The sequence below is a fragment of the Heterodontus francisci genome, chromosome 19 (assembly GCF_036365525.1).
Source record: "Heterodontus francisci isolate sHetFra1 chromosome 19, sHetFra1.hap1, whole genome shotgun sequence".
NCBI classification, from domain to species: Eukaryota; Metazoa; Chordata; class Chondrichthyes; order Heterodontiformes; family Heterodontidae; genus Heterodontus; species Heterodontus francisci.
Genome location: NC_090389.1, coordinates 65,108,306 through 65,134,053, shown reverse-complemented (window position 1 = coordinate 65,134,053; position 25,748 = coordinate 65,108,306). Strand labels below are relative to the sequence as shown.

At 44.1% G+C, this 25,748-nt stretch overlaps 1 protein-coding gene across 1 annotated transcript in view; it reads left to right on the top strand.

The window, feature by feature from the left end:
- Positions 1 to 25,748, top strand: part of cfap92 (cilia and flagella associated protein 92 (putative)) — a 160,801-nt gene that overhangs the window by 31,641 nt on the left and 103,412 nt on the right. Inside the window, exons 4-6 of the mRNA XM_068052273.1 lie at positions 937 to 1,141; positions 5,100 to 5,219; positions 15,587 to 15,659. Of these exons, the coding sequence (XP_067908374.1) occupies positions 937 to 1,141; positions 5,100 to 5,219; positions 15,587 to 15,659 (398 nt within the window). The remainder of the gene's footprint in view (positions 1 to 936; positions 1,142 to 5,099; positions 5,220 to 15,586; positions 15,660 to 25,748) is intronic.

The window sequence follows — 25,748 nt, the reverse complement described above, 5'->3', positions numbered from 1 at the left end:
TTTTTTTTAAACATGGAGCCTGCGTGTTTTAATTGGTTCCTCAACAAATCATGAATTTGACATAGGCAAATTAATGGGAAATGTGGACATTGGAATTTACAATGGCAAAAGCTGTCACAAAAGTGTGACAACAGGAAGGAGAGTTTTTTTTTTAAAGAGTTACAGCACTGAAACAGGCCCTTCGGCCCACTGAGTCTGTGCCAACCATCAACCACCCATTTTTATACTAATCCGACACTAATTCTATATTCCTACCACATCCCCACCTGTCCCTGTATTTCCCTACCACCTACCTATACCAGGGGCAATTTATAATGGCCAATTTACCTATCAACCTGCAAGTCTTTGGCATGTGGGAGGAAACCGGAGCACCCAGAGGAAACCCACACAGACACAGGGAGAACTTGCAAACTCCACACAGGCAGTATCCAGAATTGAACCCGGGTCACTGGAGCTATGAGGCTGCAGTGCTAACCACTGCGCCACTGTGCCGCCCTTTGTAGACAGAGAATGTGCTGAGACCTATTAAGACATATGTAGAAATAATTTGAAGTCTGATCTCATGCTGTTGCTGAGATGCAATGTAAAAACCATTTGAGCTTCACTTATGACAGCATCTGAAAAAATAATCAGTAGCATTATTTTCTGACATTCCTTGACAATGTTCCCTCTAAGCTGCGCAGCTGCTCAGCAACGCGGACATCTCTGCGCAGGCCAAGCACAAGTCGGCCCATTTAAGTTACCATGCGTGCATGGCCGCGCAAAAAAATTTGAAGGTCCCATGCACTAAAATAGGTTCCACGCAATAAAAAAAAATTAGATGGGGTATTGTTCGTAGCTACCTATTGTTCTTCATTGTAGTAAAAAATTATGAAGATGCACAGTTTTAATATGAGATATATTTAAGGCATGTTCCTTTATTACAATAAATTGCAGGTTCTAAAGCCATGGAATGATGGTGAAGAGATGTGGTTGATCTTCAGTCATGATGTAGAGTTGCCAATCACTAAAGAATTACTGCTAACATTAGGCCCTCATTTAATGACGCTTCAAGTATGGGAGGGTAAGGATAAAGTATGCGCCAAGGCTAAGTTTGATCGACCGAAGGGTTTACGTTTTCTCATGGAGAAAGAAAATACAGGTGAGTAGGAGGCTCTGCTGTCTCAATAAATCAAACAAATAATTAGTCAATTTTGAGCACATTTGACAAAAGAAACTCAAATCATTAAACAAGAAAAACAAATTTGTTTATCATAAGATAGAAGTAATGCTATAATTAATATATGAAGGAATAGAAGCCCATTTTAAAATCTAAATACCTGAATGCAAATGATTCTGGTTAAATAGTCGCATTTAGGAAGAAGGAACAGACCGGATCTTAAAACTATCAAAGACAAAATATGCTATTTGTTATATGTGTTCCATTGTTATTAATAAAATGCTTTAAAATGGCTGCCTGGTGACCGTAGATTGGTCTGCCAACATATTTTACCTTAGACTGAAACTTCTTTCTTAGTTGTGCCATCAAAGGAGACACAAAGTAGAGGGGAAGGAATTCACTGGAAAATAAATTTGTTGGATTTTGCTTTACTAATTTATTTATCCTTCTATTTAAAAAATCCTGTGTTATCTATATTTTAATAGAAACATTTTCAGGGCACCAGGTGTCTTTAGGAGCATTTTGTAAAACAAACAGGGCATGTGTTATAGAGTCATAGAGTTGTACAGCATAGAAACAGGCCCTTCGGCCCACCGCGTCCATGCTGACCATAATGCCTATCTATACTAATCCCACCTGCCTGCATTAATTCCATTTCCCTCTATGCCTTGCTCTTTCAAGTACCTGTCCAGATGCCTCTTAAATGTCGCTACTGTTCCTGCCTCCACCACCTCCTCAGGCAGCTCATTCCAGATACCCACTATTCTTTGTGTGAAAAATTTACCCCTTTGATCCCCTTTAAACCTCCTCCCTCTCACCTTAAATCTGTGCCCTCTAGTTTTAGTCACCCCTACCATGGGGAAACAGACTCTGCCTATCTACCCTATCTATGCCTCTTATAATTTTATATACCTCTATCATGTCCCCTCTCAGCCTCCTTCGCTCCAGGGAAAACAGACCCAGCCTATCCAATCTCTCTTTATAACTCAAGCCCTCCAAACCAGGCAACATCCTTGTGAATCTTTTCTGCACCCTCTCTAGCTTAATCACATCTTTCCTGTTGTGCGGCGATCAGAACTGCAAACAGTACTCCAAATGCAGCCTAACCAACGTCATGTACAACTGTAACATGACGTCCCAACTCTTGTACTCAATGCCTCAGCTGATGAAGGCAAGTATGCCATACGCCTTCTTCACCACCCTGTCTACCTGTGTTGTCACTTTCAGGGAACTATGTACTTGCACCCCAAGGTCTCTCTGCTCAACAACACTCCCCAGGGCCCTGCCATTCACTGTATATGTCCTGCCCTGGTTTAACTTCCAAAAATGCATCACTTCACACTTGTCTGCGTTAAATTCCATTTGCCAATCCTTTGCCCACTTTCCCAGTTGATCTATATCCTGTTGTAATCTTTGACAACCTTCTTCACTATCCACTATACCACCAATTTTGGTGTCATCTGCAAACTGACTAATCATGCCCCTTACATTCACATCCATGTCATTAATATATATGACAAACAACAGAGGGCCCAGCACTGATCCCTGCGGCACACCACTGGTCACCGGCCTCCAATCTGAAAAACAACCCTCCACTACCACCCTCTGCCTCCTATCACCAAACCAATTTTGTATCCAATTTGCTAGCTCACCCTGGATCCCATGTGTTCGAACCTTCTGGAACAGCCTACCGTGTGGGACCTTGTCAAAGGCCTTGCTAAAGTCCTTGTAGACAATGTCCATCACCCTGCCCTCATCAATCCTCTTGGTCACCTCCTCGAAAAACTCAATCAAATTCGTGAGACATGATTTCCCACGCCCAAAGACATGCTGACTATCCCTAATCGGACTTTGCCTTTCCAGATGCATATAAATCCTGTCTCTCAGAATCCCTTCCAATAACTTTCCCACCACTGATGTAAGGCTCACCGGCCTGTAGTTCCCTGGCTTATCCCTGCTGCCCTTCTTAAATAAAGGCACAACATTAGCTATCCTCCAGTCTTCCGGTACCTCACCCGTGGCTTTTCTCATTGGAGCGAAGAAGGATGAGAGGTGACTTGATAGAAGGGTACAAGATGATGAGAGGCAGAGATAGAGTGGATAGCCAGAGACTTTTTCCCAGGGTGGAAAGGGCTATCACTAGGGGCCATAATTTTAAGGTGATTGGAGGAAGGTTTCGGGGAGATGTCAGAGGTAGGTTCTTTACACAGAGAGTGGTGGGTGCGTGGAATGCGCTGCCAGTGGTAGTAGTAGAAGCAGATACATTAGGGGCATTTAAGCGACTCTTGGATAGGTACATGGATGATAGTAGAATGAAGGGTAGGTAGTTAGTTTGATCTTAGAGTAGGTTAAAGGTTCGGCACAACATCATGGGCCGAAGGGCCTGTACTGTGCTGTACTGTTCTATGTTCTATGTTCTAAAAATCTCTGCCAGATCCCCAGCAATCTCTCACTTGCTTCCCATAACAACCGAGGATACACCTGGTCAGGCCCTGGGGATTTATCCACCTTAATGCACTTCAAAACCTCCTTTGTAATGTTGATATGCTCCAGGATATCAGTGTTCCCTCCCTTGAACTTACTAGCTTTCATGACCTTCTCCACGGTAAATACGGACGAGAAATATTCATTTAAGACCTCGCCGATTTCCTGTGGCTCCACACATAGATTGCCACACTGATCTTTAAGGGGACCTACTCTCTCCCTAGCTACCCTTTTACTCTTAATATACTTATAGAATCTTTTAGGATTCTCCTTTATCTTATCTGCCAGGGAAATCTCATGGCCCCTTTTTGCTCTCCTAATTTCCTTCTTAAGTGTAGTCCCACATCCCCTATACTCCTCGAGGGACTCGCTCTATCCCAGCTGTCTATACCTGACATATGCCTCCTTCTTTGTCCTGACCAGACCCTCAATATCCCTCGTCAACCAAGGTTCCCTAAACTTGCCAGCCTTGCCCTTCCATCTAACAGGAACATGCTGGCCCTGAACTCTTCCTATTTCACTTTTGAAAGCCTCCCACTTGCCAGACGTCCCTTTACCTGTAAACAGCCTCTGCCATTCAACTTTTGAGAGTTCCTGTCTGATGCCATCGAAATTAGCCTTCCCCCAATTTAGGACTTCAACCTGAGGACCAGTCCTATCCTTTTCCATAACTGTCTTTAAGCTAATAGAGTTATGGTCACTGGTCCCAAAGTGATCCCCACTGACACATCAACCATCTGCCCATTCTCATTTCCTAAGAGGAGGTCGAGTGTAGCCCCTTCTCTAGTAGGGCTATCCACATACTGCTTCAGAAAACTATCCTGGACACACTTAACAAATTCCTCCCCATCTGATCCCTTAGCACTAAGGCAGTCCCAGTCAATATTAGGGAAGTTAAAATCACCTACTATTACAACCCTATAATTCCTACACCTATCTGTGATTTCCCAAGATATATGCTCCTCCACCTCCCTCTGACTATTGGGGAGCCTATACTATAATCCCATCAAAGTGATCACCCCTTTCTTATTTCTAAGTTCTACCCATATGGCCTCGCTGGACATTCCCCCCGGGATATCCTCTCTAAGTACTGCCGTGATGTCCTCCCTAATCAATAGTGCAACTCCCCCTCCTCTCTTACCTCCACCTCTGTCACACCGGAAAGATTGGTACCCCGGAACATTGAGCTGCCAGTCCTGTCCATCCCTCAACCACGTTTCCGTAATAGCAATAATATCACAATCCCATGTACCGATCCATGCTCTGAGTTCATCTGCTTTACCTGTAAGGCTTCTTGCATTAAAGTAAATGCAGTTTAGCCTACCAGACCTTCCATGCTCCCTGTTCTGCCCCTGCCCGGCCTGCCTACTGGACTTGCTTGCTTTTACCTCTTATTGTCATATTTTGATATATTGCATAAAGATTCCATCTGATTGATGAACTTTTGTTTTGGCAGATGGAATAAAACTTTTGGTTCAGGAGCAGTTGAAACTATTGGGAAACAGTCCCCTCTTGACAACCTATAACGAAGTTGATGTTATGTACCCTGAACAGCTCATAAGTTTCCTTGGACAAGGTAAGAATCAGAGGACACAAAATCCATTTGGAATGTTTGACTCTGTGGATGGCGTACCTCAATTTTTACTTAATTGGTGCATTATGAAAAGTTTTCTGAAACAAAATGCAAGAAATAAGAGAGCCCAGAATCTAGCGTGATACTCCTTTATTCCATGAACATTTTAGGGCTTTTTAAAATGTGATTGTGGGACTCTTTGCAACCAATGGAATGTTAGGAAGCATTACATTTAGTATTACTGTATAAATAGATTTTCTGTTATGAAGAAGAGTGAAAGTGAATTTTATGTAGCACCTGGCATGACCTCAGGACATCTCAAAGTGCTTTACAGCCCATGGAATATTTTTGAAGTGAAGTCACTGCTTTATTGTACGCAAATGCAGCAGCCAAAATATACATAACAAGACCCCACAAACACCAATGAGTTTGATGACCAGATAATCTGTTTTATTGACACTGGTTGAGTGCTAAATATTTCTGAGAGCGCCAGGAGAACCCCCCCTGCTCTTTGAATAGTGCCATTGGATCTTATACATTCACCTGTGAGGGCAGAGCTCATTATCATTTGTTCCTTCCTTTTCCTGCCTGGCAGCCAGCCAAATTATCATGCGGAAAACCAGTGACAAGAGGCCATAATTGGGGACTCTTGGGGATAGTCCCTGGTAATTGAGAGAAAGGGAAAGTCAGCGATTGGGGTAGGTGAGGAAAGCTACGATCAGAGCATGGACTGGCTGGTGCTTGGAGCTTGGAGGGATGGAATGGAAATGGCTGGAGGGAGAGCGGGGCCATTGGGGTTGGGAGGGAGAAGGTTAGCAATGACGGAAGTGGGAAGAGAGAGGCTGCAATTGGCAGAGGAGAATCCAAAGGCTTCCTTAAGGGGTTGGGAGAAGCACATCTGTTCCTGCTGGCCCACAATGAGTGATGTAAAAGGCACGTACCTTGTGGAATCAGCCGTTCCTGCTTCCCTTTCACTGTCAGTCTTCCCAATTCCAATGGTATCCCATGCATCATCTGTAAACTCTAAATAAGGGTCTCAATGGAGAACCCATTTTAAATATATTAATGAAGTTTCATGCCTCTCAACAGCAGGATACTTGAATGCCTCGAATCCTGTTGCCGTGAAAATGGGCAGATTGGGGCTGTGATCCCCTTTTTTCATTTTTAACCCCAACCATGTTGGAGGGATTAATATCCAAGCCAACATGTCAGTTTAATAAAAACTCAAAGCTTGAATATTCAGGAGGAGATGTTTCAAGTCTTCAAGTTGGCCTCTGCTGGCTAAACCCTAGAGTCCACATTTAAAGCCTCTTGGTGATTAATGATAATCTAACTATTGATATTTGGTGCTGACATTTTGCAAAAACAAATCATAGACAAACCAATGTTGGCGGCGGGTGTAAAAAATGGCGGCCTGCACATATTGCGGAGCCGCCGCAATCTGCCGTGCGGTGGCTCATTTAAATGGCCAGGGCAGGCCTGCACACCCCCCAATCACATGGAGGGGGCGGGCTGTCCGCCCCCGGCAATGGCTTCAGTTGCCTGTGCGCAGGCGCTGATGCCATTTTTAAAGGGCTTTAAGCCCTACTGGTAAATTTAAATATTTAAGGACAAAGTGCATAAAAAAATAAAGAAATTTCTTCTGCCCCTCCCCCCAATAACAATTAAATTAATTATTTGCCCCCTCCCCTACAAAACGCTTAACTTGTCCATTACCCCCCTAAACGGCATAAACTTTAACCTTAAATGCTTCCCACCATCCCCTATCAATGATGTTACTTTGACCCCGTTCCCCCCCTGCACTGAGAGACTTACCTCCTCACCCCTCCCCACAGGTGTTGCGCCTCGTTTCCCCAGACGGGGATCCGAAGGCGCGGTAGTGCCGGCCAGCGGGCCAAAGATCAGAGCAGGAACTCAGGCAGCGACATAAGTATCATTAATTAATTCATTTTCATTTATTTACATATGCAAAGGGGGTTCCTGTTGCCGAGCAGTGGGGGGACCACCATGAAACCTCGCCGCTGCCGGTAATATCGGGCCTGGCCTTCTCCCGGAGGCATCTTCAGGCCCCAACCTCCTGCCACAGATACCGACGCCTGGGAGAGAACTAAATCCAGCCCAGTGTGGGAAAGCCTTAGGAATCACACCCTCATAGTCAAACAGGCAAGCTACATGCTCTGATTGGAAACAAGCTTAAGTCTTTTCAACTCTTTTAAGAACTTCGGGCGCGAAATTGGTTTCTGCTGTGTAAGTCCTGTGCCCTCCTAGGGATATGTGCTGCACTGCCTACACAGTATGCCCTCTTGAGAAGGGTGCCATTACTGCCCCCACATCCCAATTGCTGCTACTCCTGATCCTCGGTCCTTCCCCGACCTCTGATTGTTTTCACCATGGCCTCCAATCAGCATCCCCCCGCCTTCCCAACAGCAGCCTTCTCACCCAAACCCTATCTCACCCCCTAGCCTGGCCTGTCATGCCCAACTTGTCCTCATAACCTTGCCCTCTGCTAGCAGTTCCCAGATCGTCCTAACTATTCATGCTACGCCCACTCCATCATAATGAGGCACCAGGTACAATATCGGTGGCACCTTGGACCTCATCGATCAGAGTATGAACCTTGTGCCACCCATGCACCCAAAAATGGGAATGTCTGAATTTGTAACCTTTGACATCCAATGGATCTCCCATTGCTCACGCTCTATCGGCTAATACACTACATTTTAGCAACAGGAGTATCATACCATGTAATCCATAATGTATTATTCTACTGCTAAAGTACAGCAGTCTTCACTTAAGGCCACAAGCCATGAATTTTCACAAAGGTTCTCCCAATCCATGGTGGACAATCTGCGTAAACCTTACTTCTTCAGAGTTTCTGTGGATCTGCAAAATACATAGCAGACAGTTGGGAGATATCCTGTGGAAATACTACCTCACTACAATAAGTTTCTGCAAAATAAACACTTGGCAAGTTCAGTAAGAGATCAATTGCTATTCAGGTTTCAGGTCAGAATAGGGTCTAGTTGGATGTATTCCGAGAGGTCTCACCACATGAACTCCTGCTTCCAAATACCCAGCCCAGTAATATAGTCTGTTTTTGCAATATTTTTACAATTAATAATCAAAATTGTTCAAAGAATTTTTTTTTAAACACACACAATTTTTTAATACCCCAATGATTTTTCTCCCAAACTGGTCAGAATATAAAGCTTCTGGGCTGAAATTTATAGTCCCGCCACCAGAATCGGTGGCAGGAGAAAACAATGGCGGCCAGCCTGTGCGGGCTGCACGTCGTGGAGCCACTGTGATATTAAGCATGGCAGCTCATTTAAATAGACGGGGCAGACCACCCACGATGACGTAGAGGGAATGGGCTGTCCATCATCGGCTGCCTGAGGGCCCGCTCTGATCTTCTGCCCGCTGGCAAGCACTACCGCGCCTTCGGATCCCCATCTGGGGAAACGATGCGCAACACTGGTGGGGAGGGGTGAGGAGGTAAGTCTCTCAGTGCAGGGTGGGGGAACGGGGTCAAAGTAACATCATTGGTGTAGGGGATGGTGGGAAGCATTTAAGGTTAAAGTTTATGCCGTTTGGGGAGGTAATGTCAGATGGACAAGCTAAGTGTTTTGGGGGGGGAGAGGGCAAATAATTAATTTAATTGCTATTGGGGGGGTGGTGGGAGAGGGGCAGAAGAAATTTATTTATTTTTTGTGCACTTTATTCTTAAATATTTAAATTTACCAGTAGGGCTTAAAGCCCTTTAAAAATGGCTTCAGTTGCCTGTGCGCAGGCAGCTGAAGCCATTGCTGGGGACGGACAGCCCGCCCCCTCCACGTGATCGGGGGGAGGCCTTCCCCAGCTATTTAAATGAGCTGCCGGACAGAAGATTGTGGCGGCTCCGCAACATGCGCGGGCCGCCATTTTGTTCACCCGCCGCCGACATTGGTTCAGCCCCAAGAATGAGAAGTGAATGAAATCTACCAATGAGAGAAAAGAGATGAAGCAATGAAAATGCACAAAATATTTTGTGATGCACCATCTAATTTTACCATCTGAAAATTTGCTGGTAAAAGCATTTGTAACACTGAAACCTATAAAAAAATCTTAATTGAAAATCTTACTCGTATTTATAGATTTTCCCATGCAGTGTTATAAATTCCTGGAAAAGGTTTCCTTGTCAACCCTTCTCCTGGTTCAGGTGCCCGTGGCTCAGTTTGGAGTACTTAACTTGAAATGTTATTCTGAAATTTGAATTTTGAACTTTTGCTTTGGTAGAGGTGGGTTCTTAACATGCACCATATTACTGCTGATATTATTTCCTCTACATTTGCTTTTATTGTCACTTTGCAGACATTGTGCTCCTGCTGTGGCTATTTTCATCTGTGCTATTTGTGAACCAACATTTTTGTCCACTGTGCTCCTGGTGTAGAGACCATGGACTGGATTTTCATTATCGAAGTGGGAAACAGGAACCGGGTCTGGTTTTGGATCTGAAACCTGCCTGCTCTGGAAGCTGATTCAGATTGCAGTTTTCAAGTGGGTATGGAGACCGTTTTCCTGTCCTCTTAGAGCCAGTGGAATTGAAAATGGCATTGGGTCGGATCAAGTGTGGTGCTCATGTCGACTTCCACAGCAGCCATCATTGAGACTGCTGGTTGTCCTGAGGTTGTCCTGATCGACCTTTCAAAGCACCAGAAGGAGGCAAGATGCCACAGAGGAGCTGGAGGCCTGGCACTAGGGGCTGGGCAGACCCTCACTTCATTGACGCCCACCTGGATCTAATGCAGGAGGCCGTGAGGGAGAGAAGGGAAGACCTCTATCCAGAGGGTGGCAGGAGGAGGCCACATTGTTGTGCAGCAGGGGCATCTCTCTGTTCAGTGGCATCCCCCTCTGCCCACTCTTCCTCCTCCTCTCTTAACTCCTGCACCTCCCCTGATGAGCTGTCTCCTTCCAGGGCCTCACTGTCCTCAAGGTCCATACCTCCCTGGAGGGCCATGTTATGGATAGAGCAGCAGACCACCACAATGACCAAGACCCTTGCAGGAGGGTATTGGAGGGTGCCACCCAACTGATCCAGGCACCAGAATCGCATCTTCAGAAACCTGATGGCCTGCTCAATGGTTGGGCTCCTGAGCAGGTGGCCAAGCCAGTGATGCCCACATCCCATGAACAAATTTTAAAAATTGTTTGTTTTGCCTCTATGCCTCTGACTGAGGCTCCCATAGAGGTGTCAATAGCCATCTCTTCAAGGGATTTCTTTTGTTCCCGTGGAACCAGGATGGAGGATGGAGTGAAGTACAGAGGCAGCCTGGACTAGTGGAGGATGAAGAAGTCATGGCAGCTGACAAGAAAGCGAGTGCAAACATGGAGGAAGTTCTTGTTGTGCATGCAGACCATTTGGACGTTGAGGGAGTGGAAGCCCTTCTTGTTGATGGATTTCATTGGCTGGTTGCTGGGTGCCTTGATGGCCACATGGGTGCAAGTGATGGTGCCCTGCCCTACACCTGGGGGAATCCAGCGATGGAGGCTGAACCCGATGCCCTCTGTGCCTGCACAGGCCCATTTGTGTCAAAGTGGGTGTAGTCCCCTGCCCTCCTGAAGATGGCATCCATGATCTGTCTGATGAGCTGCCGACTGCACTATCCACCTAGGTCCACAGCTGATCCCTGGAACAGCCCAGTTGAGCAGAAATTCAGGACAACGTCACAGTGGCGCAGTGGTTAGCACCGCAGCCTCACAGCTCCAGCGACCCGGGTTCAATTCTGGGTGCTGCCTGTGTGGAGTTTGCAAGTTCTCCCTGTGTCTTCGTGGGTTTCCTCCGGGTGCTCCGGTTTCCTCCCACAGCCGAAAGACTTGCAGGTTGATAGGTGAATTGGCCATTATAAATTGTCACTAGTATAGGTAGGTGGTAGGGGAATATAGAGACAGGTGAGGATGTGGTAGGAATATGGAATTAGTGTAGGATTAGTATAAATGGGTGGTTAATGGTCGGCACAGACTCGGTGGGCCGAAGGGCCTGTTTCCGTGCTGTATCTCTAAATCTATAAATCTAAATATGGATGGCTGCAGGTAGAGGACTGCCATCGAGCCATGAGGCCTCAGATCATTGTGGATCAGAGCACACAGGACCGAGACCATCTAGCTCTAAAGGCGCAGTCTCCTACAGCACTGCCACTCCGTCATTTGCAGGTATCTGACTCTTGGGCTATGCACCCGGCGTCTTGAGTAGTGCCTTCCTCCCCTTGCAGCCACCCTCACTGTGCTCCTCTGGCCTCCTGCTGTCCAGGAAGTTGCATCTGCCGCCGATCATCCTGGCTGTTCTGTCCAATGTCAGATTGGTCTGTTCCCATCCAAACTGTCTCAGCGGGGTTTTTTGCATTTACCAGTCCTTCCCCTGCTAACCCCAGGTGCTCAAGTGATGCCAGCTGCCTCACATCCCTCTTCAGATTCCTGCCACTCACCACTGAGAAAAGCAAATCTCACAGCTGCAGCAATGGCCACTCTGTGGCACTTTTGAAGCAGCTGCATTTTACTTTGGGCCTCTGCAGTCTTTTTTTTTAATTAGAGATACAGCACTGAAACAGGCCCTTCGGCCCACCGAGTCTGTGCCGACCATCAACCACCCATTTATACTAATCCTTCACTAATCCCATATTCCTACCAAACATCCCCACCTGTCCCGATATTTCCCTACCACCTACCTATACTGGTGACAATTTATAATGGTCAATTTACCTACCAACCTGCAAGTCTTTTGGCTTGTGGGAGGAAACTGGAGCACCCGGAGAAAACCCACGCAGACACAGGGAGAACTTGCAAACTCCACACAGGCAGTACCCAGAATCGAACCCGGGTCCCTGGAGCTGTGAGGCTGCAGTGCTAACCACTGCGCCACTGTGCCGCCCTCAATCAGCGTTTCCCTGAGCCCTCATGGCCCACCACACTGTTTACTTCTTCACAACCATGTCGTATTCCCCACATGTCGTCTTCCCTATTCCCAGCCATTAAAAATTGTGCACTGCTACTGTCAAGCCTGTCAATGAGCTCTTTAATGAGCTCAAGAGGCACTTAATTGGAGGTGTTCACCTGACCCATTCCCTCGCTGCCGGCGTCCCTGTAAAATTAGCATTGCGTTCAAGGGTGAAATCCACATCCCCAGAAGCTTATACCATAACCAGATCTGGAAGAGTTGTTAAACCACCGAAACAATATATGGGCTCTTAAGCTTCTATACCTGTAGATTTAAAATCTATATCCCAGATAACTAGTTTTGATGTTATCTAATTTTGTGTATTTTAATTATAGCATATGAGATTTATCTTTGGAAGCAAAGGGGATGTTGTATGATTGCCTTTAAGAGTGATGTCTCTTTAAGATCTTAGTATACTAATGAGCCAAGTACCAGGATGCAGTCATGTGACTTCAAGCCAGAGTCTCTCTGCAACTGTAACACCTCGAGGAAGGTTCTGTAAATAGTTTGCTCTGAACTGTATATGATAGTTTAGCTGTAATAAACCTGTTTAAGAACTTCAGCAAACTGGACTCCACACATCTCATTTAGGTTGCATCAGACAACATACAGAACTCATTATAGTGCCGACCTCCAAGAATGCGATATTCAAATCTTGCTCGCAGCTGTTCCTGCCCCTACCGGCCTTTGAAAATCTGGCCCCATGGCTACTTTTATTCCCAAAGTGTGTGCACTTAGTGTACGGTGTCCTTGGCTGAGCTGTTATCTTTCTCTAGTACTGCAACACCCTGGGAAACCCCCACCAACCCTAGTGACACAAGCCCAAAAATCTTCACAGTGCTGCTAAACTTTGCTCTCCCAGGAGCACAAAAATGCAGGACTCCCTACGTTGCTTCCAATTTCCAGCTCCACCTTGCTGCTCAACCTCAAGACTCCAACTCTTCTACATCCCCTTTGAATGTTCCTGGACCCGAGGCTATGCCCAAATGCTTCCAAATGTCACTGATAGTACAATATGCATCACACTGCATATCACCCACATTATAACATGAGGAAATCACTAACATGTATTTTATAATATCAATTTTTTTTAATTCATTCAGGGATGTGGGCGTCGCTGGCTAGGCCAGCATTTATTGCCCATCCCTAATTGCTCTTGAGAAGATGGTGGTGAGCTGCCTTCTTGAACCGCTGCAGTCCATTTGAGGTAGGTATACCCACAGTGCTGTTAGGAAGGGAGTTCCAGGATTTTGACCCAGTGACAGTGAAGGAACGGTGATATAGTTCCAAGTCAGCATGGTGTGTGACTTGGAGAGGAACTTGCAGGTGGTGGTGTTCCCATGCATTTGCTGCCCTTGTCCTTCTGGTTGGTAGAGGTCGCGGGTTTGGAAGGTGCTGTCTAAGGAGCCTTGGTGCATTGCTGCAGTGCATCTTGTAGATGGTACACACTGCTGCCACTGTGCGTCGGTGGTAGAGGGAGTGAATGTTTGTAGATGGGGTGCCAATCAAGCGGGCTGCTTTGTCCTGGATGGTGTCGAGCTTCTTGAGTGTTGTTGCAGCTGCACCCATCCAGGCAAGTGGAGAGTATTCCATCACACTCCTGACTTGTGCCTTGTAGATGGTGGACAGGCTTTGGGGAGTCAGGAGGTGAGTTACTCGCCTCAGGATTCCTAGCCTCTGACCTGCTCTTGTAGCCACGGTATTTATATGGCTACTCCAGTTCAGTTTCTGGTCAATGGTAGCCCCTAGGATTTTGATAGTGGGGGATTCAGCGATGGTAATTCCGTTGAATGTCAAGGGGAGATGGTTAGATTCTCTCTAGTTGGAGATGGTCATTGCCTGGCACTTGTGTGACGCAAATGTTACTTGCCACTTATCAGCCCAAGCCAGGATATTGTCCAGGTCTTGCTGCATTTCTACATGGACTGCTTCAGTATCTGAGGAGTCACGAATGGTGCTGAACATTGTGCAATCATCAGCGAACATCCCCACTTCTGACCTTATGATTGAAGGAAGGTCATTGATGAAGCAGCTGAGGATGGTTGGGCCTAGGACACTACCCTGAGGAACACCTGCAGTGATGTCCTGGAGCTCAGCTGATTGACCTCCAACAACCACAACCATCTTGCTTTGTGCTAGGTATGACACATGCCAGCGGAGGGTTTCCCCCCTGATTCCCATTGACCTCAGTTTTGCTAGGGCTCCTTGATGCCATACTCGGTCAAATGCTGCCTTGATGTCAAGGGCAGTCACTTTCACCTCACCTCTTGAGTTCAACTCTTTTGTCCATGTTTGAACCAAGGCTGTAATGAGGTCAGGAGCTGAGTGGCCCTGGCGGAACCCAAACTGAGCATCACTGAGCAGGTTATTGTTAAGCAAGTGCCGCTTTATGGCCCTGTTGTTGACACCTTCCATCACTTTACTGATGATTGAGAGTAGGCTGATGGGGTGGTAATTGACTGGGTTGGACCTGTCCTGCTTTTAGTGTACAGCACATACCTGGGCAATTTTCCACATTGCAGGATAGATGCCAGTGTTGTAGCTGTACTGGAACAGCTTGGCGAGGGGCGCGGCAAGTTCTGGAGCACAGGTCTTCAGTACTATTGCCGGAATATTGTCAGGGCCGTAGCTTTTGCAGTATCCAGCGCCTTCAGTCGTTTCTTGATATCACGCGGAGTGAATCGAATTGGCTGAAGTCTGGCATCTGTGATGCTGAGGACTTCAGGAGGAGGCCGAGATGGATCATCAACTTGGTACTTCTGGCTGAAGATTGTTGCAAATTACTGCTGGACTCCTTATACTACATACCTGTATGCTTACATCCTTTTAATATTTACAAAATTTTAAGCATTTTGAGTGTGAGTCATCACAGACAATAACTGGTCAGATTTTCAGGGACACTGTCCCCACAGACCAATCACAGCATTCAAACCAGCAGTTACGTGGCTGCCAATGAACCACGACTGTATAAACAGAAAGCTGCAAAATCCCTGACCCTATCTGTTGTGTTTTTAATCAACATCGGTCAGAGCTCTACAAAATGTGGAACAAATAAATTAGTCACATAATTAGCTGCAACCAATGAGACTGCTAGAAAGTGACATGACTAGAATAGTCACATGGGATTACTTAATTCATCATTCAATTGAATAAATTATATCATTATTTATTAGTGAAAGTTAGTTAGAGAACATAAACACCTCATTTTTAAAATATTGAAATAGCTTTATTTCCCACGAATGCATCAGGACCACATACACCTCATAATCCTCATCATGAGGTGCTGCCGCTGGAAGATTGTAGTTGCTGTTAAAATATGGCGATTATAGGGATTTTGTTCCAGTTTCTTTTTTAATGTTCATTATCTCTTTTCCTCAATTCTTTCTATGATGTTGCACAGGTGTCGTTACCTCACCAGACCCACACAACCTTGGAATATCAGACTCCATCATTGATGAACAGAAATTACAGAGGTAAAATAGCCATTCACTTTCAAAGACCATTGTTGACTATGCACTGGGCAATACAGTAAAGACACCAAAGATAGATTTCTTTAATCACTATGAAAAATTAATTAAATGTTAAAATCTACCTTATATTTATCTTAAAGGCAGTATTTCACTACAGTGTCACACTACTGTCATTAATAAAGAGCTAGTTGTAAATATCTTTACACCCATAGACTTAAACACTCAAAATGATTGGCTGAAGAACTATAATTTGTGATCAAAGTGTATTATTTGTGAATTGATGGCAGTGACCATTCTGTTCACTGAGTGACATGAGGGAATACTGAAACAGAGACCATTACCCAAAGACATCCCAAAGCCCAAACACTAACTGTACTCAAAGTGCACTGTGTGAGGCTTCTGTGAGGTATGTGTCTCTATCCCATGCCTGGGCACAGCTAATGCATGCAGAGAACCGATAGAAATGTTTCAAAATTGGTAGTATATTGAGTAGTATGATTACAATGACCTAATGTACCAGGTGTGCTGTTTGAGAATATAATAAAGAACTTTATGTCAAAGTTATTTATATGACTCTGAGGAGTATGCAGAAAAATATTTCTAATCCTTAACAAATTAGAAAATGTGTTTGAAAATGCTATTTAACTGAATATCCCTCAACACTCAAATGCAACAAATCCCAAGGATGCCTGGGAAGCATCCAACCTTCACTTAAATGTTTGAGATTAATATTTTGCTTGATTAGGTGAGGTATGTTAATACTAGCAAATGGGATATTTCCTCATATGACTTCTAAGAGCTTATTTTACAAATGTCCACTGATGGCGAGAAGCCTCACCTGCATATACTCACCTGAAAATCATGGATATAAGAATCAGAGAATTGTTACAGTGCAGAAGGATGCCATTTGGCCCATCTTGTCTGCACTGGTTCTCCAAATGAGCAATTTACCTAATGTCATTCCCCTGCCTTTTCCCCATAACCCTACACTTTTTTCATTTTTAGATAACAGTCTAATTTCCTTTTGAAAGCCTCGATTGAACCTGCCTCCACCATACGCTCAGGCAGTGCCTTCCAGACCCTAACCACTTGCTGCATGAAAAAGATTTTCCTCATGTCACTTTTACTTCTTTTGCCAATCACTTTAAATCTGTGCCCTCTCGTTCTCAATCCTTTCACATGTGGGAACTGTTTTTCCCTATCCACTCTGTCCAGACCCTTCATGATTTTGAATACCTCTATCAAATCTCTCAATCTTCTCTTCCGCAAGGAAAACAGTCCCAACTTCTCCAATCTATCCTCATAATTGAAGTTCCCCTCAGCCTTCACATCTTTCCTAAAGTTTGGTACCCAGAACTGGACGCAATACTCCAGCTGAGTCCGAACTAGTGTCTTATACAAGTTCAACATAACCTCCTTGCTCTTGTACTCTATGCCCCTATTAATAAAGTCTAGGATACTGTATGCTTTATTAACCGCGATTTCAACCTGTCCTGCCACCTTCAATGCCTTATACACATATAACCTCGGGTGCCTCTGCTCCTGCACCCCCTTTAGAGTTGTATCCGTTATGTTATATAGTCTCTCCATGTTCTTCCTACCAAAATGAATGAGTTCACATTTCTCCACATTGAACTTCATCTGCCACTTGTCCACCCATTCCACCAACTTGTCTATGTCCTTTTGAAGTTCTACACTATCTTACTCACAGTTCACAATTGTTCCAAGTCTTGTATCATCTGCAAATTTTGAAACCAAGATCTAGGTCATTAATATATATCAGGAAGAGCAAGGGTCCCAATACTGACCCCTGGGGAACTCCACTACAAACAGATATAGGACAGATGTCAGAGGTAGTTTCTTTACTCAGAGAGTAGTAGGGGCGTGGAACGCCCTGCCTGCAACAGTAGTAGACTCGCCAACTTTAAGGGCATTTAAGTGGTCATTGGATAGACATATGGATGAAAATGGAATAGTGTAGGTCAGATGGTTTCACAGGTCGGCGCAACATTGAGGGCCGAAGGGCCTGTACTGCGCTGTAATGTTCTAATTCTAATTCTTCCTCCAGCCCAAAAAACATCCATTAACCACAACTCACTCTGTTTCCTGTCACTCAGCCAATTTTGTATCCATGTTGCTACTGTCTCTTTTATTCCATGAGCTATAATTTTGCTCACAAGTCTGTTGTGTGGCACTGTAGCAAATGCCTTTTGAAAGTCCATGTACACCACATCAACAGCATTGCCCTCATCAACTCTCTCTGTTACCTCTTCAAAAAACTCCAGCAAGTTAGTTAAACATGATTTTCCCTTAATGAATCCATGCTGGCTTTCCTTAATATTCTGCATTTGTCCATGTGACTATTAATTTGATCCTGAATTATTGTTTCCAGAAGTTTCCCCACCCCTGAAATTAAACTGACTGGCCTATAGTTGCTGTGCTTATCTTTACATCCTTTTTTGAACAAGGGTGTAACATTTGCAATTCTCCGGGCTTCTGGCACTACCCTTTAGTCTAAGGAAGACTGGAAAATTATGGCCAGTACCTCTGCAATTTCCACTCTCACTTCCTTAAGTATCCTTGGATGCATCTCATCTGGCCTTGTTCACTTATCAACTTTAAGTATAGACAGCCTATCTAATACCTCCTCCTTATCAATGTTAAATCGTTCTAGTGTATTAATTACCTCCTCTTTCATTGTGGCCTGGGTAGCATCTTCTTCCTTGGTAAAGACAGATGCAAAGTACTCATTTAATACCTCAACTATTCCCCCTGCTTCCATGTGTAAATCCCCCTTTTGGTCCCTAATCATAGAATCATAGAAAGTTTACAGCACAGAAAGAGGCCACTTGGCCCATCATGTCTGTGCCGATCGAAAAACGAGCCACCTAGCCTAAGCCCACCTTTCAGCATTTGGTCCATAGCTCTGCAGGTTACGGCACTTGAGGTGCATATCCAGACACCTTTTAAATGAGTTGAGGGTTTCTGCCTCTACTACCCTTTTGGGCAGTGAGTTCCAGACCCCCACCACCCTCTAGGTGAAACATTTTTCCTCATCTCCCTTCTAATTTTTCTACCAATCACTTTAAATCTATGCCCCCTAGTCACTGACCTTTCTGCTCAGGTAAATAGGCCCTTTACATCCACTCTATCCAGGCCCCTCACTATTTTGTACATTTCAATCAAATCAATCAGCCCTATTCCAACTTTTACCACCTTTTTACTATTTATATGCCAAAGAAGACTTTGGAATTCCCTTTTATGCTAGCTGCCAGTCTCTTTCATACTCTGTCTTTGCTTCTCTTATTTGCTTTTTCACTTCCCCTTTGAACCTTATATTTTCAGCCTGGTTCTCCATTGTATTATCTACCTGACATCAGTCATCAGCACACTTTTTCTTCTTCATCTTCATCTCTATCTCTTTTGTCATCCAGGGAGCTCCGAATTTATTTGCCCTACCTTTTCCAATCAAGGGAATATACCTTGACTGTGCCCAAACTACCTCTTCTTTGAAGGTAGCCCATTGTACAACTACTGTTTTTCCTGCCAAATTTTGATTCCAATCCAGCACAATCAGAACTCCCCGCTTGGCCGCCATCAGCAGCAGCAATCCAGAAACTGGAACACCGACTGGCTTGACATGCTGCCAGGTGTTTGCTACCGTTCTGCTAAACTTCTGCTGAAGTTATGACAGGAGATTTCTGTAACAGCCAAGCAATTTCAGGATCAATGTGTTTGTGAATTTGCTAAAGCTAACCCACAGAGTAAAATATCAGGGTATATCTCACATTGTCCGCTGCGTGTTAAAATCCAGAACTCGACCTGATAACAACACCAACAGGATTCTCTCCTAAGGTTTATATACAGAACTTTGTGGAGTGTGATTAGTGAAGAAAGCTGAAAAATGTCATCATTTAATAAAATTTGCATTGATGTTACACAATACAATAGGACATCACTCCGCCTCAGAAGATCCAGCTGGTGGATGATATTGTGTGTGCAGTTTGTCATCTTGACATGTTTTATTTTGTCGTAGAACACAGCATCATAGGTTACAGCTGTCTTTGAGAAGGGGGCATGGAGAGGTCAGGTGTTAGCTGTATTTCACACAGATAATATAAAACAGTTGTTGCCAACTCCTTCACACAGAATACTGGCTTAGACCTTGAAATTGGATTGATTATCTGTCAGTGATAAGTTTAAGTATTTAAAAGTTGGAATATTGATGTTTTAAATCTCTGAAAAATAAATGAATCCTTGCTAACCTTATATTGAGCTTTTAATAAGCTCATGGTGTTGCTATATTTTTAACAGATTCTAAGAATCATTCTGTAATATTATCCAGATATTTCATGAGGAGAGGGCAGGCCAATTTTCTCAGATAATATTTCACACCAGACATACAATTGCCTTTCATTATGTAGCAGCTGCTTGAATGAATACACTGTATGCATCTTTCCACTGCAAGGCATATCATTTGGTTTCAAATACTAGATATGCAAATATGTTTAATTTTAATGCGGTTTGCCATGGATCCCTTTGAGCATTCATTCTGAGAAGAAATTTGTATTTTACTGTAGGTAATAGTTTTAAAGCATGACCTAGTCTGAGTAAAACACACTTCATTTTGAGCATTAATAGAGCATTTCCATGTGTATTCCCATTGAGTCTTATCATAGAAGAGTCCTGATATTAGCATAATTCTAATTCACAACTAAACTTTCCTTGGAAAACTAATTACATGCTTATCAGTATTAAACTGTACTGATAGATCACGTGGGGAGTTGCATGCAATAAAAAATCACACTCCTCCTGCAACTGTCTTCTGTCTTGAAGACTGTCTCCTTTTTATTTTAGGTTTCACTTTTTTGCTCCCTGTGTATCTCATACATTTCCTTAATTATCATTTTATGTTATTCTTATTACTTACTCAGTTTCTTTTTATTAGTCTTTCCTTTTTTTGTATACTTTCTCTTCTGTATGTCTCCCATTCACTTGAATGTCTCACATACTTTCACTTTAATTTCTGCATGTTTCTTTCACTTTGTTGGGGGGAAGGAACGTAATCCTTTGGTTGCTATGTGCAGCAATGTTGCTATCACCCAGAGCAGTTGTTCCCCCACCTCTGTGAGGGGAACAGGTCTGACGCACTGGCTGGGATTTTACCAGACGTTTCCCAGTGGCGGCAATGGCAACGACTTGGCTGCCTACTGACCAGAGGCAGGCGGCCAATTTGGACCACTAAGGCCCAGTTAAGGGCTATTTTCTGGAGGCAAAGTGGACCCCGCCGTGCCGGGAGGCCATCAGCTGCAAGGAGGTGACCTCCCTGCAACTTCCCAGGTGGGTGGGCCTTTGGAGTCGGAGGCTCCATGGCCCAGGGAAGAGGCCACCAGTGGAAAAGGCCACCCTGTGACCCCGACACCGAAGCTGGAGGGGTTTCCTCTCCGATCACTGGGGCCTGCCTGCTTGGCCCAGCAAAAAACAAAATCGCTGCCAACCTTGTGAGGGCCCCTCAAAATGGAGGCACCCTCGCATTTCTCTTACTGTCTCAGCAGCGACCACCTCTCTCGGTGTTGCTGCCAAGGCTGCAGAGCTGCTGGCACTCTGATTGGGTCAGCTGTGTGGAAGGCCCACCTACCTTCCTTAATTGGCTGCCACTCCCGCCTGCTGGGTTTTGATAGCTTCAGCCTAGCAATATTGCTGGGGAAGTCCAGCCTCCTGCCCAAATGTGCTGGTTGCCCGAAAAGCTTCCCGACCTCAGGACTTCCTCCCCCCCCGCCCACCTTCTGGGAAGATCTTGGCCACTGTCTCTGCATTTATATAGCACTTTTCTCGGCCTCAGGACATCCCACAGCACTTCACAGCCTGAAAACAAATATGAAAAAGCCAATTTGTGAATAGCAAGATCCCATTAACACCAAAGAGATAAATGACCAACTAATCTGAAATAAAAACAAGAAATGCTGGAAATACTCAGCAGGTCTGGCAGCATCTGTGGAGAGAGAAGCAGAGTTAACGGTTCAGGTCAGTGACCCTTCCATCAGAACTGGCAAAGGTTAGAAATGTAATAGGTTTTAAGCAAATAAAGTGGGGGTGGGGCAAGAGATAACAAAAGGGAAGGTGTTGATAGGACAGGGTCACAGAGAATAACTGACCAGAAGGTCATGGAGCAAAGGCAAACGGCATCTTAGGGAGATGACTTCAGCAGCTGTCAAGGGGTTTAATGGCTGTTTCCCCTCAACTTATTCTAAGTAAGCAATATCACAAAAAGGAAAAAAGGGAGGAGTGGCATAGTACTGAACAACAGCTCCAACATTAAGTGTTAAATACGAACAGCATTCTGCAACAATTCTTGAAGCCTCAAAACTGTATTTTATTCAAGAAATCAAAAACAAATACCGATCTTGGCAATCGCAGCTTGCCCGCTAAGTCTGATGGGACCCAAACAGCAACTCAGGATTCAGCAGCAAGTTTTTATGGGGACAATTTTCCCTGAACTGCACCCAACACTATTAGAGGGAATGTATGTGCAATGCTTTCTGCTGTTCTGAAATTTACATTGCTGTACCCTCTTCAGTTTCAGTCAGGTGCAGACACCAGAGGAACCAAATAATTTAATGTACAGTACAATTCAGGGGTAAAATAGGAACAAAGAAATTTCACCACATTGAGAACAGGTTCCCTGCCTGGAAGCCAACCTGGTTGAGAGACTTGGCTCCTGTCAGCTTGGGAATGCTCCAGAAGAGGCTGCAGCTCGGAGTAGACATCATTGTGGGGGGTGGGGGGGGGGGGGGGAGGTAGGGAGCTGGTGGGGGCTGGTTGGGGGGGGTGCAGAAGGTGAGAATGGTTACAGCATGTCAAGGAGAGATCAGGGGCAGAGATTGGGGAAAATTAGTTCCATAACTGGCACTGTTGTTTGCTTAGAAGCAGCCTTAAATGAAAGTGCCATAATTATTAAAATATCTGGAGTATTTTCGGAGCTTCCACATTTTTTGAGAATATATGCCCATTATATAGGTGTTTTGAATTGAATTCAGTCCACAGCAAAAGACTGCCCAACTGACCCTTTATTCCATCAACACATTTTTTTATTTATTCATGGGATGTGGGCGTCGCTGGCTAGGCCAGCATTTATTGCCCATCCCTAATTGCCCTTGAGAAGGTGGTGGTGAGCTGCCTTCTTGAACCGCTGCAGTCCATGTGAGGTAGGTACACCCACAGCGCTGTTAGGAAGGGAGTTCCAGGATTTTGACCCAGTGACAGTGAAGGAACAGTGATATAGTTCCAAGTCAGGATGGTGTGTGACTTGGACGGGAACTTGCAGGTGGTGGTGTTCCCATGCATCTGCTGCCCTTGTCCTTCTAGTTGATAGAGGTCACGGGTTTGGAAGGTGCTGTCTAAGGAGCCTTGGTGCATTGCTGCGGTGCATCTTATAGATGGTACACACTGCTGCCACTGTGCGTTGGTGTTGGAGGGAGTGAATGTTTGTAGATGGGGTGCCAATCAAGCGGGCTGCTTTGTCCTGGATGGTGTCGAGCTTCTTGAGTGTTGTTGGAGCTGCACCCATCCAGGCAAGTGGATTTGCCACAATAGTTCATGAAACCATTATTAGATTCGAAGAATAAAAAATATTCCATTTCACAGCATTACCATCTCTCACTGAGGGTTTGGAACTCTCCTGATCGGATCCCTTCCCACGATCACTGACCTCCAATCTCTGCCCCCGATCTCTCCTTGACATGCTGTACCCATTCTCACGTTCTGCACCCCCCCAACTACCCCCCACCTGCTCCCTACCCTCCCAGTGATGTCTACTCCGAGCAGCAGGAAAACTACTTGGTCCTGGGCTGCAGCCTCTTCTGGAGCATTCCCAGCCTGACAGGGAGCCAAGTCTCTCAACCAGGATGGCTTCCAGGCAGGGAACCTGTTTAAAAAAAACAGCATGCACACTCCACACTGTTTGGGGTGACCAGAAATCCTCCTCCTGGCTTAGAATACTGGACCGTCAATCTATCTGCCATTTGTACATCTTTTAAAAATTATGAATATTATTTTATAATTAGCATTCATATTAAATTTAAAACTACACTGACATTCCAATTGAATTCAATACAAAACTGAATTGGAACTCTATACGCATTTTAATTATACATATGCGTATGGCTGTCATGGGGTCTTCCAACATTTACTGGAGGTATTAACAAATCTCATATTTCTAGAGGAAATTTTCAAATGCGTAACTAATATATCTTATTGTATACAATGTTACAGGCATTTTATACATAACTATTAAATCCAATCCAAGAGGTTTTTATGACTAAATGTTGTAAATGTCTTTCAGCTGTTTACATATATTTGCAAGTATTGTTCCAGGCAACGTCTTTCAGTAATTTGATACTTAAGATGTGGGTAAAATGCACAAGTATTTTGGATAGTTGAAAAGTTGCTTTTTTATGTATCTATTAAGATATTAAAAGTGTTTTAAAATGTATCCTCTGACTCACTGGATATCAATGTAAATAAATTTTCCCACTACCGAAACAGCCAATTAGATATTCTATTTGTCCCCAGAATAAAGCACACTAACCAGGTTTCTCTAATAAACAACAAATTTATCCATTTATTATAAAACCAAGTTTTAACCAATAATGAAGTGTGTATATACGCAAATTGAAATATTAAAGCCCTGTATTTTTATATATATCCTAGCCCTCATACACACTCACATACATCCAAAAACCAGTTAATCGGGAAAAAAGGGATTTTTGTTTACAGCTGTTACAAAGAAATAGAAGGAATAAAAAAAACTTTTACTGAAGAAAAGAGATGAAAGTCCTTTTTTTTGGCGAGGTGTCCCAAAGTCGAATAGTTGGCAGCCACAAGGAATTTTCCAGGCGAGGTTGATGAACAGTCTGTTCGGGTAGGCGTTCAAAGAAATCCAACGGCAGAAGGCTTCATATGGGTCTTACAGCAGGTACGTAGCAACAGAAGTGTCAGTTCTCACACACATTCAATGCAAAAGTCCTTTTTAAAGATGCAAGGTTTCTGCAAGTATTCAGGATTTCTTCAAAATTGCAGGAGGCAACAGTACCACTTCATAAAAGCTTTTGCTTTTTCAGAGCAGGGATTTTTTAAAGAGAGGTAATAGTTCTCTGGTTCTTCTTCTGATTTCCTGGCAGGTCCATATGCAGATTCCAACTGCCTGCTTTTAACAGTTCAAAGTGAAATCAAGCAGGTGTCATGCTAGTCATAAATTCTCTATTGTTACAACAAAGTATAACTCTTAAGTCAAACCCCCTGTGATTCCCTTGAAATCACCTGGTTTCCAGTATTTGTTTACTGGTCAAAACCAGGAACAACTTGTTAAAGCATCCAGAAAGTTCAGCTAACTCCAGATGTTTCAATGTCCATGAAATCTTTTTGTTAGTTTTTTAAAATATAGATTCTGAAGTTTTAACACAAAAACTGAAATTCTGTGACATTATACAAAAAAAAACACAACTTTCTTGTACTTACATCTGATTCCTCTCATTTTAATGGCATCCAAAGCTGTCAAGCACCCAATTATAGTTCCCCTACACAATCATGCATATTTTAATGCATCATGTATGTTACCTGTAATAGCAATTTTTTTTAATGATTTGCTTCACCCTTGCAAACTTTAAATGATTTCTAAAACCTATAAACCAATCCAAAATGAGTAAAATATTTCCATAAGTCTCAGTGTTTTTAAAATTCTTATATAGCTAGTATTTCCCTCATATTTTTCAAGTTATATGTAAAATATAGTTACATATTTTCATTTGACAAGCTTCCAATTGCGACTACATAATGTTAGGTCAGCAACAAAAGGTAAATTCAATTAATTTGTATTTGTTTATAAGATGTGAGCATTACTGGCAAGGCCAGCATTTATTGCCCATCCCTAATTGCCCTTGAGAAGGTGGTGGTGAGCCATCTTCTTGAACCACTGCAGTCCATGTGGTGTAGATAATACCCACAGTGCTGTTAGGGAGACTTCCAGGATTTTGATCCAGTGACGGTGAAGGAACTGTGATATAGTTCCAAGTCGGGATGGTGTGTGACTTGGAG